This window comes from Myxine glutinosa, chromosome 5 (genome assembly GCF_964187855.1).
Source record: "Myxine glutinosa chromosome 5, kmMyxGlut1.1, whole genome shotgun sequence".
NCBI lineage: Eukaryota > Metazoa > Chordata > Myxini > Myxiniformes > Myxinidae > Myxine > Myxine glutinosa.
Genome location: NC_136265.1, coordinates 164249151 through 164268730, shown reverse-complemented (window position 1 = coordinate 164268730; position 19580 = coordinate 164249151). Strand labels below are relative to the sequence as shown.

Below are 19580 nucleotides of genomic sequence, written 5' to 3'. Positions count from 1 at the left end.
TTTACACTACCCGGGGTCTCTCCCTGCCAATCCATTGGCCAACTTACACTATGGGTTCTAAAAACCAAATTCCCATTGACCAAACTGTGGTGCTTCTCAATTTGGGGTCTCACTCCCCCGATTCATCTCCCGGTGCCCTTGCACAATTTCTGGGCTGTGACGTGTAGCTCTCCCAGCAGGTCTACCCACCTGCACACCTCCACCACTGCAGTTGCCTCCCGAGCTTACCTGCTCCTCACCCTAACCTATCTAACTGGGGAAGGCCCCTCCTGGCTCTGTCACCCCTTGGTGCCCTCTGGCACTGGGCTACCCGGGTCCGTCCTCCGGATCCTCGGGCCCCATCCACAACTACCGGCTCCCAGAGCCCACCTGCGGCCTCACCTGGCCGACATCCTCACAGTGGTGGAGTGCCCAAACCAACTACACACACTAACAGGCTACACGCCCAGCCATTTCCACAACACTAATGCACCCATCCAATCACCATTCTTCCACCCGCACCACCGATGCCAATATCCAACCACAATTTACCTATACCCTCTACCTAACACTTACACTACCCGCCCCGGGTATCCGTGAGGGGGGTCCACTCTTCCCCCATTCACACCTTCGCACCATCCACTCCACTCCATAATTTCCACCATACTCACTCCACGACCATCCATTCCAATACTCCAGATATTCCACACTCCATGTATTCCACACACCTGTTGGTGCACACCTGTGCACTCACAGCTGGTGCCACCTGCACCCTCCTTGTCTTCCTGGACCATTCGGTCAGCACAATACACAATCACCTTCACTCACTCATACACTGCTCCACACACCTGTCCAGTTGCACACCTGTGCAATCACACCTGTTCAATTACACCTGTTCACCATACACTTTCACAATACACTTCCGAAGACACCTCCAACACTCACACGGCATCACCTCATCTACCTTTTGCCCTGCTAACTTAGTGCTCCCTGTCTTCCCTTTAAACTAAGCACATACCACGTCATTATAATCCACACTAATCTACCTGCGTCCCCCCTACAGGTATCGGTCACTAACTAAACCTTAACGTTACCTAATGTCATCTTCGCTAGATCCCTACACATGATATATCCTAACCCACCCGGGCTAGTTTTCACTGCCATAAACCCCATAAACCTAGTGCTCCTTTGCCCCCACTCTGTGAGGGATGGTGGATTTGCCATCCCACCACCTCGGGGAGGTCCTACTATCAATTTTGCACACCCAATCCAACAAATCAAAAATTTTCTATTTACTGCCAATTCTATTCACTTTTCTAAATTTTGGATCAAAACCACTATCACTATTATCATCATCCGTCTACTTATTAGATCCTCTCGGTGCGCCAATTCACGTCTCCAGCCCGGCTTCGTACAGCCGAGCAATGAACGCGGGTTCTTTGGTGCCGGCGGCTGGATGCGTCCGGCACTCGGTGCAGGGACGGGGGCTTACCCATGCCGAGATCCCACGCACCACCTCGGCGCGGAGCCATCCAATTGCCCGATCTCGACCTGCCGGAACGTCTCAATAAAAAGTGGTCGCCATGACGACCCTTCCTATCGGGCTGCCCGCTCCGCCTAGTGGAGCACGGACGCGGCCGTTCAAAGCGAGGCCCAGCGTGGATCGCGTACGGCGGTCCTTTCGAACCCGCCGTGGCTCGGATCCCCGCTGGTTCTCGCGGCACGCGAAGCTGCCCGACGCGCACCGAGGACCCGATTCGGCTATAAGTCGCTCTAACCGCTAACCCGGTTACCGTCGATGCCTCACCTGCATGCTTACACGCATACGCTACCCCTTTCTTGCTCATACATCCAGCCGTTTCCCTGCTCTTGGTCATTGCACCTTCTCTTACACACCCAGGTACACTCATTCCACTCACAGACTTGGTCACACACCTGACCACCGAACACCTTTGCACACACTCGTCGCTCGCACACCTCACCAACACACCTCTTCGCGCCCCCTTCTCGGTCACCTCCTCTGTGACTATCACAGGTGTGCTCTCACTCGCACACCCAACCATGTGCCTCACGACCAACTCAAGTGTGCATTCCCACACACGCTCTACCATTCCAGGTGTGCATCCTTCCATGCCAGGTGTACATCCTCGCTCACCTGTCACAACTAACTCACGCTCCGTGCCACTCTCACTACTCTCACCTCCACTCTCGGTCGCGCACTCACCCTTACTCTCGACAGCGCACTCTTTCCTCATGCACCTGTCCGTTACACACCTTTCTCGCGCATCCTCTTGCGCACACTCTTTCGTTACTTCCTCCGTAACACTTACCACACCGCGCTTCCATGTACCCCCTCGCACACCCGCTTCGCCCAACTCACTCTTGACGGCACACTCTCCCGTTACATCCTCTGTAACACTCACCACAGGTGTACACTCTCTCTTACTCTTGACAGCACACTCACTCCTTGGCGCGCACTTTTTCCTCACACACCCCATGGTCGGACATTCTCGCACACCTTTTTCCGCACACCAGACCTGTCGCACACTTCACCAACGGCCTCTCACGAACACCCGGGTCCACATCAACCCCCAAGCCGACTGAAGCTCCCCTCACATCATATACATTTCCGAATACATCGCCACTCACCTTGACACCTCGTCTCCGCACCTCCTCTGCCACCTGCACACTCTTTATTTGGTTAGTGAGCAGCACATCATGAGTTGAGCACCGACCTTGTACATATTCCATTACTTCCTCCTTTATCTCCCTCTTAGTTTCTGTCCGTCCCTTCTTAATTTGACTCACCTCTTCTTCCACTTCCTCTAATTTTTGCTTCACCTCTTTTATTTCCCGGTGCGTCTCCTCAAGTTCGTCCTCTAAGGCTACCGCGACCGTCTCTATGTGCATCCTCACCTGCCGGTCCTTTGTCTCCATTACCTCTGTCACCTCGTCCAACCTCATTGTCAGTCCCTCACGTACCATCTGACATTGCCTCTGTGTCACTATCAAGTCATTTTTAATTTCTTTTTGTGTCGCCTTTAACCCTCCTAGTACCGCAGTGTTCCTTTGAACCTGCTCCACTAACTCCGTCTGTCCCTCCGTCAGCTGTTCCACCTCCTCCGTCAGATCTTCTATTCCCCCTTGTAACTTAGCCGTATTATTCCTCACCTCTTTCTCTATACGCTTTTCGCCTCGCTTTACCTCCTCGCGTACCCCCGAGACCTCCTCACTTACACCTCGTCGTATCTCCTCTTTCATCTCCTCCCTCTCTTTTGTAGATGCTACCCTCATCTGTCCCAATTCATCCCTCTGAGCATCCAGTTTACTTTCTAACCCAATTTGCACCTCCTCTATCTGGTTCCCCATTCGTTTGATTTCCCTGGCGGATTGCTCCCCTATTTCCCGCAATTTGTCTTCCATCCTATTTTCTAACCCCATTAACCCATTTTTCACCCCCTCTAACTGATTCTCCTGGGCAGCCATTCTATTTTCCACCCCCGTTAACCCATGTTTCACCCCTTTTATCCCATTGTCTAACCCCTCAAATTTAGCTTCTAGCCGTTCCCCCATTTCTCCCATTTTGCCCCCCATTTCTCCCATTTTGCCCCCCATTTCGCCCCCCCATTACCCCAAATTGCTCACTCTGAGCCCTCATTTGCTCACTCTGAGCATCCATCCGGTTCCCCATTTGTCCCATTGGTTCACCCTGCGCATCCATTTTTGCCATCATTTGAATCATAAAGACTCGCATGTACTCTGGCATCTCTGGCTCGGCTGCCGCGACCACGTGCGCAGCGCAATTTGATGCTGCTACGGTCACGGGCGCGGCAAAATTTGGTGCCGCTACAACCACGTGCGTGAGGACGCCATTTTGTGCGTCTGATACTCCCTCAACCACATTGCCCATGTTCTCCTCTACTTCGTCCCTCTGATCCTGGGTTACTCCTAACCCCTCCTCTAGCTCACCCACCGGCATCCGATCGCCTTGACCAACCATGGCGCGATTTCAAAATTCGGGTTTTCCTTTACAACAACACAAATTTCCAGCACTTTGTAATTTTGAGCGCGTTAAGCGCGCTTCGGGCCTCGTATCCCACTCCCCGACACCAATTGTTGCGGACGCGGTTAAAGATGTTATTTTACCGAGCGGTTGGTATTGCCGCGACCGAACAGTTATTCCCCGATTAGAACCCAATTCCACCCAAACGTTGGCCGGATCGCACCGCGGCTGCTCAATGAGGGAAAAGACTAAAACGACGAATGCAAAGAGGAAGACGAAGGCAAAGAAAGGTTTGGAAATACTACTAAATTTATTTACTATTTACACACATAAGCAAAAAGAAAGCAGTCACGTTTATTTACAACACATAAGACGCAGGTGACACAGTGCAAATACTAGCTTACCTACAGTCTTAATTAACCCAGGACAGAACAAACAAAAGACAGACTCACGCGGGGAATGATGACAGGAATCGCAGGAGGTGGATGGCTGGAGGTGAACGCTTGGTGGAGCCAACGCGGAGCTTGGTGGAGCTTTGGTGGAGGTGAACGCTTGGTGGAGCCAACGCGGAGCTTGGTGGAGGTGAACGCTTGGTGGAGCCAATGCGGAGCTTGGTGGAGCCTTGGTGGAGGTGAACGCTTGGTGGAGCCAACGCGGAGCTTGGTGGAGCCTTGGTGGAGGTGAATGCTTGGTGGAGCCAACGCGGAGCTTGGTGGAGCCTTGGTGGAGGTGAACACTTGGTGGAGCCAACGCGGCTGGTGGGGGGTTGGTGTGACGGGTTCTCTCTCCTTCCCTCACAAGCTTCAGGACTCTTTCTCTCTCTTTCTTCGTCCCACCCAGTCCAACAACTTCCTCTCTTGCTTAGTCCAACTCAAGGCCTTTCTGTCTTCTGATCTCCTCCCTCCTCGACTCTCTCCGGGGGCCTCTGCCTCGGGTTATATAAGCCCCACCCTTGACTCTTTGCGAACCTCCCCAAAACGTTCTCTCTCCACCCTCTAAAGCCAACCCCTCGTTCTGGGTTGGTCGGCAAGGGCTGGTTCACTCCTCCCCTCTATGACGAGGTGGGGACCCGCCTTTCTTCCCCAACCCTGCCTCGTGGTCAATGGCGGATGAAGGGAAAACCGCCCAAAATGCAGTTGGCAATTGACGAAAAGGGGGAACGAAGGTTTTGGGAATGGGAATGAAGGGAATCTATCTCTTTCACTTGGTGCAATGGAGTACTTCTATTAATGGGAGACACAGCCTTACCCTAAAACACAGAATAAGATATAACTATCGAACAGGGGTATTCTATGATTGGCTGACGTGTATGCTTGTGGACTAATTATGGGACGCCCTTTTGACCTTTACACAGCTCCGGAGGCAGGAGGCGCAGACTCGAGCAATATTCATCACCAATTTACCACAATACAACACTATCAAAAAAATACAGTCCTCATATCCGCAACAATATATATATATAGATATATATGTACGGACATATACATCCTTTGATCATCCCTTAACCCAAAGAAAGTGACCATCGTATATTGCACTTGAGGTATTTTTTTCTTTCATAGTACAATAGACGCTGTCTTGTCAAAAGGGACACAATTGGTGGTCTATCACAACTTAAAAGCCAAACTTTACCATTTTGATTTGAGTTTATGACCAATTATCAATTTTAAAGACTCATTTCTCATGGTTTATTTTGATCGATGTGTGCGCAGGTCGGTAATATTGAGATTTGCCAGTCTGAGCATCCTTGTATACGCCCTGTGGTCCGGCATCACGTGCTACAAGGACAAGGAAGACTGCTCTCCCTGTGGATACAACTACAAGGCGTACCCGGTATGAACTGTGCAGAATTGTGCAAGATGAACCCAACTCTTGTGCCCTGCAGGGTTGGCATCATGGGTTTAAACTAACCCTTCGATAATGTATTTGAACTTTATGAACACAAGCTCATGCACACAGGAAGATTGATATTTTGGCACGATTTTTAAAGAAATATTTTGAGATTGTTCCAAGACTTATAGAGTTTGTACATATATCAGTTGTGGCACAAGGAGAAGGACATTGGGAATCGCCATTGTACGTGTATAAGAGGAATTGAACCAGACTTTGCGGCATAATGGTGAGAGCATCCGCTCTGAGTCTGGGAGGTCAGAGTTTCAAAACCCGGCCCAGTCAAACCAAAGACTTTAAAACTGGTACTTTCTTGGCATTCGTCATCTAAAAAGGATAGAGCAAGGACAAGCGACCATAGATTGGCAATCATTGCACAAGCTTGATGGGCCGAATGGCCTCCTCCTGCGCTGAAGTTCCTTGCAAAGGAATTCATTTTTAAATCGTTGTACATGGAGACCAATCACAAGGACATTAGTAGAAAAATAAGAACAAATAAATACAGCATGTGATATTTGAACCTGGGATTTCAGTAACCTGAGCTAAGTGCTTAGATGGAGCGGTCAAAGATTTCATTTTACCAATAGATGTCGCAACATCCCAAAGAGAACATCTGAGGAGTCTCAAAAAGAATGGAATATTTCTGTGTGTTTTTTTTTTCTTTTTTTTGTATACTGAATCGAGGATCGTGAAAGAGCTGACATTTACTTCACAAACAAATCAACCAGACAAACAAAATATATAAAAAGAGGGAGCGGAAGACAAGAGAAGGGGAAGCACACAAACACTTGAGAGCACACAACATTTAAGAGCACGGAGATGTGTGGGAGGGAGAGGGCTTGGGGGGAGGAGGCGTGGGAAGAGGGGGGGGGGGGGAGTGAGAAGTATAAAACACAAGGACACCAAGGACTTCCAGGACAGAAGTTGGTATTTCAAAAAATTGGAATTGGGGTGAAATTAGCGGGGATAGAAAAGATCAAGGTTTTGGATGGGGGAAGATAAGAGATGGTGGTGAACAGCTGTTTTAAAGACCTGGAGGGTGGAGTGGGATTGAAGAGAGTGGGGGAGTTTGTTCCAGAGGCGGGAGAAAAGAGGAATGAAGGAGTGAAGGTGAATAGAGAGTCTTGATTTTGGCAGTTTAACCATAAGAGGGTTGCAGGCAGATCTTGTGCGACCTGTAGGAATATTTGCGGGACAGAGCCCAGAGAGAGCTGTTATTGCATGGAATTGCCTCCATGGAAAGGTGGTGTCAGCAAAGGCCGTGGATGGATTTAAACTAGAATTGGACATGCACCTAGAAGCAGTGGGGATGGAGGGGAATATGAGTGTTAGTGGTATTGCAGACCCGATGGGCCTAATGGCCTCATCCTATGTTGAAGTTCCTTCTGTGGTTCTTTATGTGTCGTAACTCCCTGAACCCCAATACCTCTTCTCTCCTTATTAAAATATAATAAGGAATAACAAGGAAGAAAATTTGATGCAGGAGGTTCGGCCCATCATGCCTGTGCTACACCAACACCAGAACAAACAAATCTCTCAAGCTATCGATTTGATTTCATTTGCGGTGGGGGAGGAGTGGGTGTGAATGAAGCATTCCAAGCCCAAGGACATTACCGGGGTGTTAAAAAAATTGGGGTTATTATTATTATGATTATTTGGGGGGGGGGGCGGGGGTAGGGTGGTTGTGGGACTGGGTGAGCGAAGGCAGTTTTAGGGTTAAGAATGTACAACTCCTGACCACACACTCTTCCATAACGAAGCCCTCTCACAGACCGCTCTCCGCCAATCACCCATCCATACTTAAGCACCTAAGAGGCCTGCCAATATCCCTGTACCCCTCTAGCTCCAGTGCTTCTTAGTACCATACCTACCTAATTCCAATTTAAACCTATCTACTGTTTCTGGTGCCACTACCTTTCCAAGGAGACCATTCCATACATTAACTAGTGAAAGACCCGAGTGAAAGACCCTTGCCTTACTGCCATCATAACTCTCCTCTTCTTTACTCTCATGCTATGTACCCTGGTCCTATCACTATCTATTGTGCTTGTTGTTGCATTGCCCCAGTCAGTTCTGGTTGAAAAACCAGCGACACGGAGATAACTGATCGATCTCACAGGAACGACCCAGAGATCCCTCACATCCAAGATATTTTGTTCTTGCCTTCGTGAAGCCAAGACCATGAGGTCTTCCATGATATGTTTTATTGTGTGTGGAGCGGCCTATCAGTGGTTGCAGGTGGCGTCAGTGGTGTCATCGAGTCTATGTTTGTTGTGCAAAAGTTGAGGGTGGTATCCACAGCGAAGGCGTGAAAGTTGAACACGATCAGACCTGGGGAGTCGTTTCTGTGTCATCAATGGGTGGGGGTTTTGTGCCAAAGATACTGTTTGGGCCCAGGTTGTTTATTGCGTTTATGGTGGTGTGGATGTGTTTTTTTTTGTAGTTTTCGTTGTTTGGTGGGGGGATGTTACGAAGGATGTCACTGTAGTGTATTTGTCGTGTAGTTTTAATGTGTCTAGGGGCCTGTGGATGGTTTTTCATGTAGTGGCATGGTGAATCCTTTCTACTCTGTCTGGTGCTTTGGGTGTTGGTGTGTTGTGTTTTCGATTGTCGTTGTTTGATGAGGGCCGGTAGCCTGCGGGTTGGCATTTGCCATCGCAAGGAACTGTGGCACCTCTCATGTCTAAGTGGTCTTTGGTTTTTAGCATTTTTACTTCTGTGTGTAGGTGCTCGATGGTTGTTGTTAATCCAGGGTGTTGAGATATGTGTTTGATAGGCTGGCGGCCCAAGATGAGCTGGCATAGTCAATGACTGATCTAATGTACTGTTTGTATGTTAGTGATGTTTCTTTGTGGTGTCCAAAGTTAGTGCCCGTGAGTGCCCGAAATGTGTTCACCCTGGGTGTGCATGGTTTTTAATGTTCGTGATGTGATCTGAGAATGACATGGATGTGTTAAAAGTGACGCCGAGTATTTTTGTTTGGTGTGTGTGGGGAATAGGGGTGTTGTTCAGTGTGATGTGTGGTGCAGCGTTATGTTCCTTGGTGTAATTTGTTAGAAGACTGAGTGTTGATTTTGAGGGGGGTGAGCCAGGTTTGTAGGGTGCTGAGGAAGGGTTGAGGTTGTGCTGTGGCGGTGTTGATGTTGCTATGAGTAAAGGTGATGGTTATATCGTCCGCATATGAAGCTAATTGTATGTTCTCGGGTGGTTGTGGAATGTCGTGCATTAACAGATTAAAGAGTGTGAGAGAGAGAGAGAGAGGACTGGGCCTTGAGGGACTCCATCCGGAAAGTATCGTGTGCGTGATGACCTGCCATCAAAAATTACGAATGACCGTCTGCATGATGGGTAGTTTGCCAGCCAGCGTTTGGTGTTGTTTTGCATGCTTGTGTTGAGTATTTTGTTTGTGAGTAAAAGCTTTGGGAGTTTGTCAACCACTTTGCTGATGTCTACTGTGGTGAGAATAGTGTGTTTTGGTGATTTTCTGTTGTTGAAGCCTTCAAAGGTGTTTTGTGTGAAGTTTGTGAGGAGATTGGTGGTGGAGTGGTTTGGTCTGAATCCATGCTTGGTGTGTGAGAGAGGGATGTCAGGGTTCGTGAGTGTAAGTACAAGGCATTCTGTAACTTTGGAGAGTGTGTAAAGTCATGTGATAGGTGTGTCGGAGGCTGCTTTGGTGGGATATTTGTTTGGGTCAAGGAGGGTAATAATTTTGCCGTTTCCAAATTTGGGGAATTATTGAATGTTGGTCGGATAAACTGTTTTATACTTGTGAGGGCTGATATACCGTGTGGTCCAAGGTGTTTTGAATGTAAACTGGAGACGTTGTCAGGGCCGGTAGCCTGCGAGTTTTTGATGTTTTTGTTGTTTGTGCAGGATGAATGGTGTGATGGTGTCGGGTTGGTTGCTCAGTTTGTGTCTTGTTTCCTCCTTTCTGCGTCTTATGTGGCTTATGTTTGCGTAATGGTAGATGACGATGTTAGCTTGTTGTTTTTCTGATGGTATGTTGTCTGTGGTAGTAATGGCTGCGTGTGAGGGTGTTATGCCGCTTCTGGAGTTTATTACCTCTGCCACCGAAGGTGGATGGAGGTTATGTTTTCACCCCTGTCTGTCTGTTTGTTTGTTTGTCTGTGCGCAGCACTATGTCTACACCGTTGCACGTAGAATCGCCAAACTTTACACACATATTTGTCTTGCCCTGGAATAGACTGTGCCCAATTTTTAACTCTCTCGGCCAAAGGCCTCCATTATGACGTCATAATTTGATAATTTTGACAAGTACAAAACTTCATCCAATCAAGATGCAATTTCTTGAGCGCCATGTCGGCATAAACTGGTGGAGAAAAAAAATAATGATGATGTCTTCGGTCATGTGGTTCAGCCGCCATCTTGGAAGAACGGAAAAACTTTGCACCTCTATATCTCCGAAAGTGCTGAATATAAAAAATTGAGACATGGCTCATTGTAAAGAACTCTCCATGGGGAATAAAATATGTTAATGATGATGTCATAGGTGCCTCCTATGACGTCATAATTCGACAAGTACAAAACTTCATCCGATCAAGATGAAATTTCTTGAGCATCAAGGAATAAATTAGTTTAGAAAACAAATAATGATGACGTCATCGGTCACGTGGTTCGGCCGCCATATTTGTCCAAAATGGCGGATAAAAAGTACATTCCGGCAAGTCCTCGGTCTCTGACCGATTTTTCATTTGTTTGTCTGTTTGTCTGTGAACAAGATATCTCAAAAAGTTATGGACGGATTTGGACGAAACTTGGTGGACCGGTTGGGTGTCTGAGAAGGACGATTCGATTCGATTTTGGTGAAGATCGGAATATGGATTCGGATATGAGAATTATTTAATTTCGAAGTGATTCTTCACCATTGAGAGATCTGGTGAAAAGCGATAAATAACATGATATTAAAAAAAAAAAGTTATGGACGAGTTATGATTGAACTTGGTGGATGAGATGTTTGGGTGACAAGAACAAGTCGATCAGATTTTGGTTCAGGTCCGAATCCAGATTCGGCCTATCAGTGGGATACGAACCATAAACTGTTCAGCCTGGCGGAGGTATGCTACTGAGTGCCATTCCAGTTGATGCTGTTTATGGTTTCGTTCAAGTGTTTGGTCGTGGTTGAGTGGTTTAGTGTTTGTCGAAAGGAGTGCCAGTTTTGTGTTTTTTTTTTTGTTTTTTTTTCCATGAGTAATTTGTTGTTTATTTCTGAGTTTAGTGTTTGAATCCTGTCTACTCTGTCTGGTGCTTTGGGTGTTGGTGTGTTGTGTTTTCGATTGTCGTTGTTTGATGAGGTGTGCGATTTCTGGTGAGTAGTTTGGGTTGTATTTTTTGATATTGGCATTTGGAATGTATTTGGTAGTTGTGGTTGTGATGATCATTCTGAACTGTTTGATGCGGATGTCGATGTTGGTGATATTGGTATTGTTGAGTTGTTGGAATGTTTGTTCAGTGTCGTGCCCAAAGTTGGCCCACACATTGCTTTTTTGTAATTGGTGAATGTTTTGTTTTTGTTTGCGCTGAGGTCTATAGTTGTTTATGGTAAGGATGATGGCTAGGTGATCTGAAGGGAGTTGTTCGACTGTTCTTCACATGCTTGTAGTGAAAAGTGATGGAGAACAGAATTGTGTGTGTGTGTGTGTGTGTGTGTGTGTTTTTTTAAAAGTATAAATAACGAATTTAGTTGTGTGGCAATGGTTTGGCATCTGGAGCTTGGTTGGTGATTGGTGGATGTACCAGGCCTTGTCTTTGGCATTGCAGTCCCCTCCGATGATGGTGTTTGGGAGGAAACAAAGGTTGTGTAGTTGTGGTGAGTATTTGCTTGGTACAGTGGGCTACGTGTCTTGTGGTATGTAAATGTGTATGATGTTTGTGTGTTCTATTTTGTTACCAGTTTGAATTTTGAAAGCTTGAAGTTCGAGAGTTTTCTGGTGGTAGAAGTGCTTTTGTGTGTTGTGTGATACGTGTGTATCAAATTTAATTAGGAATGTAGGTGACAAGGCCTCCACCTCTGGTGTTCGGTCTGTCTGTGCGTATGGGTGTAAAGTTGGGGATGGTCGGTATTTTGTCGGGAAGGTCACTCCCCAAAGAAGAAGAATGAAAATAATAAATAAATAATTAAATGTTTGTTGTGGATATGTGATGCATATGCGTGAGAGCGATATGTGGTGATTCGAGCGATTGTGTGTGAGGTGTTCGTGTGGAATATGAGAGAGAATGGGTGGGTCCATGTGGACCAATCGGCACTCTGACCATGACCGCACTGCTCCGCCGAATCAGCAGGGAAGAGTGGGGAGGATTTGGTCCTTGTTATTGTGCTTGTTGCTTCGCATGCAGCTTCTGGCTGCTGGTTGCATCATTTTCTGGAAGCGCTGGTGTGCCGCTGATGCAGTGCCCATTTTGCCACTAAGCTGGTACTCATGTTGCTGATCTTGGAAGGATGACGGGCTGAGTCAACCCACTTGGTGTTATTTCAATGGACTCAAACTCAATATCCGAAGATGTTAAGCCAGCACCAGGCTTGTCTATTGTGCCGAAGAACTCTTTTCCCCTTATTTTGTCTATACCCTTCATTATCTTAAACATCCTCCATCGGAAACCCCTCGTAATCACCTTCTTTCTAATGTATAAAGCCCCGTCCCCTTCAGCCGCTTCTCATAGCTGAGTCTAGCTGGGCCCGGAGTGAATCTCTGAATCTTCTCTATGGCAGCTATATCCTTCCTCAGATGTGGTGTCCAAAACTGCACACGATATTCTACATAAAGCCTCAATGAATTCCTATACAGTGTTAAAAGTACCTCCTTTGTATAAACCATAAATCGACACCCCCTCCCCATATACATACGCCTGTGACAGGTAGAAGAGGTTCTTTTTAACATCCAAAAGAATGTATAATAATGGATTTCCCGTTGCAACACAAAACGGCCCTTCACACATGACATGTGAACACCTGGTGGTGTGAATTTGTTACACTGTTGGAGTTGCAGCACAGACAACAACCACACTCAGATAATAAACAATGTAAGAGAATGTTGAGGAAGATCTGATGAGACCAGAATACTTGCTACCTGTAGTTTGGGCAAGAATTATTGATTTGTTCCTGGAGCTGGCAATGACTCTCAAAGACACCATATGATCTGTTGAGTCCACTGACAGCCAGTGCTGGTGGATGGACCAGGACCAGACGATTTAAAGGATGATTAAAAGGACCAGACATCTTAACAATGTATTTTTTATTTTTCCGAATAGTTTTTTGTGTGATGCAGCGACCCCCTGATGATATCACATGATGTTCCATTATTAATCTTACTATAAGTCACCAAATGTCCGTCCGTCTGTCTGTCCGTCCGTCCGTTCCCAGGTACCGCAAAAACGGCTGAACCGATCGCGACGAAATTTTGGGTGGGTAATCCTGGGACCCCCTGGAGTAAAATAGGGTACATTGTGCTTTTCCAATTTCAGCTTTGGTCTCCAGCATTTTCAGGTTTGGACTCGCGTCTAACGTTATTGTCCCAGGTACCGCAAAAATGGCTGCAACGATCGCAACGATACACCTCCATGCCCGTGGGATTCCCACGGGTGACCCCACTAGTCAGATTAATGAACAGTCCGACGAATCCGAGAGTCGTCTCGCCGAGTGTGCTGTCCTTCAGAGGCATGTAGAGCTGGGTGTTCCATTTACAAACATCCGCCGATGTACGTTGAAGATCCCATGGTACCCTTGGAAAAAAGAATAACCATTTTATACCGGTACCCAGGCCAAACTCAAAATTCCTGTCCTAACCTGAACTGGAGAGAACCGCTGATTTGCATGTGGTTCGAATCCACACTCACAAGCAGACACTCTAACCACTACACCACCAAGTCTGGTTGATTAATAAATCTGACATCACCACAAATGATGAAAAACCAGAGATGAAAAAACATTTTTTTATTTCTCTTTTTCTTTGCTTCCTCTCAGTGCTGGGAGACACGTGTGGGACAAGAGATGTACAAGCTGGCCGTCTTCGATTTCTTTACCACCTTGATGGTCACTCTGCTCTATCAGTTCCCTCGCAAGTATGTGCTGCACCTCCTCCGTCCCACCTTTTCTCCCACAATGATGCCCCATAACGTGTTTTTTTTTGCACTTCAATCTTGAATGCTCCTCTTTTCATTTAGACTGATTGTCAAATTCTGCAAATGCCGTGTTACCAACTGGTGGGGTGAAATGGAGTTTGATGTGCCAGATAATGTCCTCGCCACTGTCTACGGGCAAACGGTGTGCTGGGTGGGATTGTACTACTGTCCTCTCATTCCACTGCTAAACCTCCTGAAATACGGCATGTTATTCCACATCAAAAAGGTGAGCAATGCGTCGACTCTTTCATCCTCTCTATGATGACACAGGTGCTTACCTCCTGAAGTGGTTATTTCATTCCTGAGTATTTGAAGCTCCAAACATTGGTGAATTAACAATAAGGTGTAAAAATAAAATATAACTAGATGCAAGCAGGTATGCCAGGGACCAAGCTGCCCCACATTGATCGGTGATGCACTTTGAGAATAATTTTAAACGTTTTTGCCTTTATCCAATATGGCTGTCGAATCACGACCTCATTTTTATTCAACTTTATTTCCGATGGGTAATCACTTATTTAAATTTCACATTGATTGGATAAGATTTGTTTGTCTATCCAACAAAGCTGCCAGACCATGTGACCTATGATGTCATAATTAAACTTTCCCCATGAGTAGTCAATCATATATTTGAAGTTTTGCATCTATAATTTAAGTGTTTTTTTTTTTTTTTTTTTTTTTTTTTGTATACTGAATCGAGGCTCGTGAAAGAGCTAACATTTACATCACAAACAAATCAACCAGACAAACAAAACACACAAAAAGAGGGAGCGGAAGACAAGATGGGGAGAGAAGGGGAAGCACACAACCACAACATTTGAGAGCAGCGAGAAGTGTGGGAGGGAGAGGGCTTGGGGGCAGGAGGCGTGGGAAGGGGAGGGGGGGGGGGGGGAGAGGTATAAAACACAAGGGGACCGAAATTAGCGGGGGTAGAAAAGATCAAGGTTTTGGATGGGGGAGGATAAGAGATGGTGGTGAACAGCTGTTTTAAAGACCTGGAGGGTGGAGTGGGATTGAAGAGAGTGAGGGAGTTTGTTCCAGAGGTGGGAGAAAAGAGGAATGAAGGAGTGAAGGTGAGCAGAAAGTCTTGATTTTGGCAGTTTAACCATAAGAGGGTTGCAGGCAGATCTTGTGCGACCTGTAGGAATATTTGGGGGACAGAGCCCAGAGAGGGCTGGGGGGGGCAAGGCCAGAGAGGAGTCGGTAGAAGACGGAAAGACCACCAACCTGCCTGCGGTGAGTGAGTGAAAGGCCCTTGGAGTTAGCTTCGTCGCGGGAGATTCCAATGATTCTGAAAGCTTTGGTTTCAACAGCGTGAAGACGGGCTAGGTGTGAGGCAGGAGCACCAGCCCAGAGGGGAGAGCAGTATTCCATAGAGCTGCGGATGAAAGCCTTGTATGTGGTGAGGAGCTCAGGTGTGCCAAGGAAGGACTTCGCACGACGGAGGATGCCCAGTCGGCGACTGGCTTTGGAGGCCAGATTTGAAATGTGGTTTTCCCAGGAAAGATCATGGCAATTAGTGAGACCCAAAAGCTTGAGTGACAGAACTTCTTGGAGAGGATTATTCAGAAAGTGGATGGGAGGGTTGTCCAGTCGGTCTTTTCGGAGAGACATCGTAAGAGTGTGAGATTTATCAGGATTGAAAGACATGTTCCATTTGTTTGCCCAGTCTGTGATTTTGTCCAGGTCTGCAGAGAGTGAGGAGGAGGCTGCAGACTGCCGATCTGAGGGATGAGGAATGGAGCGATAGAGAGTAGAGTCGTCAGCAAAGGGATAGAGAGGATTTTCAAGAGAGTCAGAGAGATCATTGATGAAGACCAGAAAAAGCACAGGGCCCAGAACACTACCTTGGGGAACTCCAGCCTGAACAGGAAGAGGTTTTGCAGGAGATTTAAAAATGTTTTCCTTCAATCCAACGTGGCTGCCAGACCATATGACCTATGATGTCATAGTTATCAAACTGTTCCCCCATGGGAAATCGATCATATATTTGAAGTGTTGCATTGATCGCTTAAGCAGTTTCAGAGACGATTTTTTAAAGGTTTTCGCTTTGATCAAATATGGCTGCTAGACCACATGACCTATGATGTCATACTTATCAAATTTTATTCCTCGTGGCTAGTTGATCAGATATTTGAAGTTTTGCATATATTGATGAAGTGGTTCAAGAGAAGGATTTTTTAAAAAAGGTTTTCGTTAATTTCCAATATGGCTGCCGGACCATGTAACCGATGACATTTTATCAACCCTTTATCCCCATTGGTAATCGATCACACACACACATATACTTCACCGCAACCTTCATCACCCGTGATGTTCCAATGTTTGTTCAAGGTATTAGAAAAATTGGGGTCTGAGGAGGTGTGTGGGATTGGGGGAGGGGGAGGGGTTGCCCCCCAAAATAGGTATTTTTTTTGTTTGTTTTTTAAAGTCTTCTGATTATGTTAGTATGATTATACATGCTGCCCTGTCTTCCAGCAACCATTGAAATTGGTTTAAAATACCTTTAGTGGGTGGGTGGTTAGTACGCAGCCACCCGGCTACTGGTTGCATCATTTTCAGTGGGTGCATCTGCCGCTGATGCAATGCCTCTATAACCAGTTATCTGGTACTCATTTTGCAGTCCTTGGAAGGATGACAGGCTGAGTGAACTCCACCTGGCATTAATTCAGCAGGATTCAAACTCAGGACCTTAGGATCCAAAGCCCGCCGCCCTAACCATTAGGCCAACACCAAGACACATGAAAGCCCACAGAATCTTGTTTCTCACAGTCTGAGAGTCCTTTAGGTGCTTTTTTGCAAACTCCAAGCGGACATTCATGTGTCTTTCATTGAGGAGAGGCTTCCGTCTTGCCACTCTGCCATAAAGCCCAGATCAATGGAGTGTTGCAGTGATGGTTGTCCTTCTGGAAGTTTCTCCCATCTCCACACAGGATGTCTGGAGCTCAGCCAGAGTGACCATCGGGTTCTTGGTCACCTCTCTTACCAAGGCCCTTCTCCCCCGATTGCTCAGTTTGGCCGGGCGGCCAGCTCTAGGAAGAGTTGTTCCAAACTTCTTCCATTTAAGAATGATGGAGGCCACTGTGCTCTTGGGAACCTTCAATGCAGCAGAGATGTTTTTTGTCGGCTTCCCCAAATCTGTGCGTCGACACAATCCTGTCTCTGAGCTCTGCAGGCAGTTCCTTCGACCTCATGGCTTGGTTTTTGCTCTGATATGCATTGTCAGCTGTGAGACCTTATATAGACAGGTGTGTGCCTTTCCAAATCATGTCCAATCAATTGAATTTACCACAGGTGGACTCCAATCAAGGTGTAGAAACATCTCAAAGATGATCAAGAGAAATGGGAGGCACCTGGGCTAAATTTCAAGTGTCATAGCATAGGGTATGAATACTTATGTCAATGTGATATTTCAGTTTTTTCTTTTTAATAAATCTGCAAAACTTTCTAAAATCCCGTTCTCTCTTCGTCATTATGGGGTATTGGGTGTAGATAGATGAGGGAAAGATGAATTTAAACGATTTCAGCATAAGGCTGCAACATAACAAAATGTGAAAAAAGTGAAGGGGTCTGAATACTTTTTGAATGCACTGTACTTGTACCAAGTTCGGTCAAAATCCCATCACTGGTTTACAAGTTAGCTCGGTAACAATTTTTTTTAACCTAACTGGACCTTTGACCTCTTGACCCCATGATATAGTCAGTTCGTCTTTGCATCTTTGTACATACCTGTACCAAGTTTGACATCGATTCCTTCAGGCATTCTTAAGTTATCGTGGTAACAAAAACCTATCACGGACGGATGGACGCACGGCAAACCCAAACATAACCTCCGGCGACTTCATCGGCGGGGGCAATTGAGGTTTTCAAAAGTTTATGAAACCGCATTTCAGATTAGAAGGGCACCTGAGGGAGCGCATACCTCCGCCAGGCTGAACAGTTTATGATTTGTATCCACTGATGGGCCGGATCTGGATTCGGACCTGAACCAAAATCTAATCGGCTTGTTCTTGTCACCAAACCAACTCGTCCACCAAGTTTTTTTTTTCATAACTCTTCCCAACTTTTTGAAATATCGTGCTATCATTTTGGTCCCGCCTCTCAATGAGTGAAGAATCACTTTAAAAATTTTTCGTATCTGGGTCCGGATTTCTGTCTTCACCAAAATCGAATCAATTTGTCCTCCTTACTCATCCAACCGATCCATCAATTTTCATCCACCTCCGTCCATAATCTTTTGAGATATCCTGTTCACAACAAACAAACAAACAAACAAACAAGCAAACAGACATGGGTGAAAAGGTAGCAGTGATAAATATGTATTTCAATATTTTGGAGCTCTCTTCTGAGGTACTTGGAATATGGTCTTACGTTGGATCATGAATGACTGGATATGGTTGCTAACTGGAGTCTCTATCTCATTTTAATTTTCATTTAAATCGATCTCATTAGAATTGATATTTTCTACCCCCGTTAATTCACCCCAGATCCACTTTTTCTGAAATACCGACTTCTTTTCTGGAAGTCCGAGCTGTGTCCATGTTTTTTTTTGTTTTTTTTTTACTCCATGTATTTTTTTTACCTCTCCCACCCTCATGCCACTTCCCACGCCTCCTCCCCCCAAGCCCTCTCCCTCCCAAAGATCTCCTGATGTCCCTGCTCTCAAATGTTTTACTTGTGTGCTTCCCCCTCTCTCCACATCTGGTCTCCTGCTCCCTTTATTTCGTCTGATGTGTCCGTTTTTCTTTGTTTTTTTTGTCATTAATGTTCCTCGATCTTGTATACAAAAAAACAAAAAAATCGTAGGAGAAGAATAAATCGATTTGAACCCTTTCTCCATTTCTCCAGTTAGCCCTGCTAAAGACGTGTCGCCCAGCAAGTCGTCCTTTCCGCGCCTCCAGTTCCAAGTTCTTCTTTTACGTCGTGCTGCTTCTTGGCTTCATCCTGTCCTGCATCCCCATCGGCTACACCATCACCAGGTTGGTTCGTTTGCTGCTGTACGTGAGCGCTAGGCCATCGTCTCCCTTCGGCTACTTCACACTAGTTATTGAGCACTCGAGACCGTAAACTGTAAGTAAAGTCTTGCTCGCTGTTTACCACGTTCACGTATTGCCATGTATGTGCACTTTGAGTCTAGCATGACCCCATCACGTGCCTGTGGACCCTTCAAAAATGATCATCGCCCCTGGGACCAGATCGTCGCTATGGTGGAAGCTTTTCCTCAATGGTTAACAGCCATCGTGAGGTTCCTTACCTCCCAGCTCTTTGCCATTTTGATCTTCATCGTTTCCTGGTAGGCATCAAGGCAAGCACCAAGTGTTTCTGCATTATATTGAGCTCACCGTTACACTCACAGGCCTTCCTATCCTCTGACCCGTCTCACCAACAGCTTGCTGATTGCATACGTCCTGATTGTAAGCAGCACCTACCGACACACTTGTCACCTGCTAAAGGACCAGCTCACTGCGGTACGTTTAAGGCCCACTCATTCTTTTTCAACTCACACGTGACCTTTCAACCTTTGAACTTGAATTTGATAATCATGATCGATAGGAAGTGCATTCTTCTCGTTTTA

At 46.3% G+C, this 19580-nt stretch overlaps 1 protein-coding gene across 3 annotated transcripts in view; it reads left to right on the top strand.

Moving 5' to 3' along the window:
* LOC137426817 (transmembrane channel-like protein 7) overlaps nucleotides 1–19580 on the top strand; it is a 52707-nt gene that overhangs the window by 31085 nt on the left and 2042 nt on the right. For all 3 annotated transcript variants that reach the window (XR_013623612.1, XM_068115742.2, XM_068115743.2), the window contains exons 10-15: nucleotides 5692–5812; nucleotides 13848–13945; nucleotides 14048–14231; nucleotides 18854–18984; nucleotides 19143–19298; nucleotides 19395–19473. Coding sequence is in view for 2 of the 3 variants with exons in the window: in XM_068115742.2 (XP_067971843.2) it covers nucleotides 5692–5812; nucleotides 13848–13945; nucleotides 14048–14231; nucleotides 18854–18984; nucleotides 19143–19298; nucleotides 19395–19473 (769 nt within the window). In the remaining variant the exon portion in view is untranslated. The remainder of the gene's footprint in view (nucleotides 1–5691; nucleotides 5813–13847; nucleotides 13946–14047; nucleotides 14232–18853; nucleotides 18985–19142; nucleotides 19299–19394; nucleotides 19474–19580) is intronic.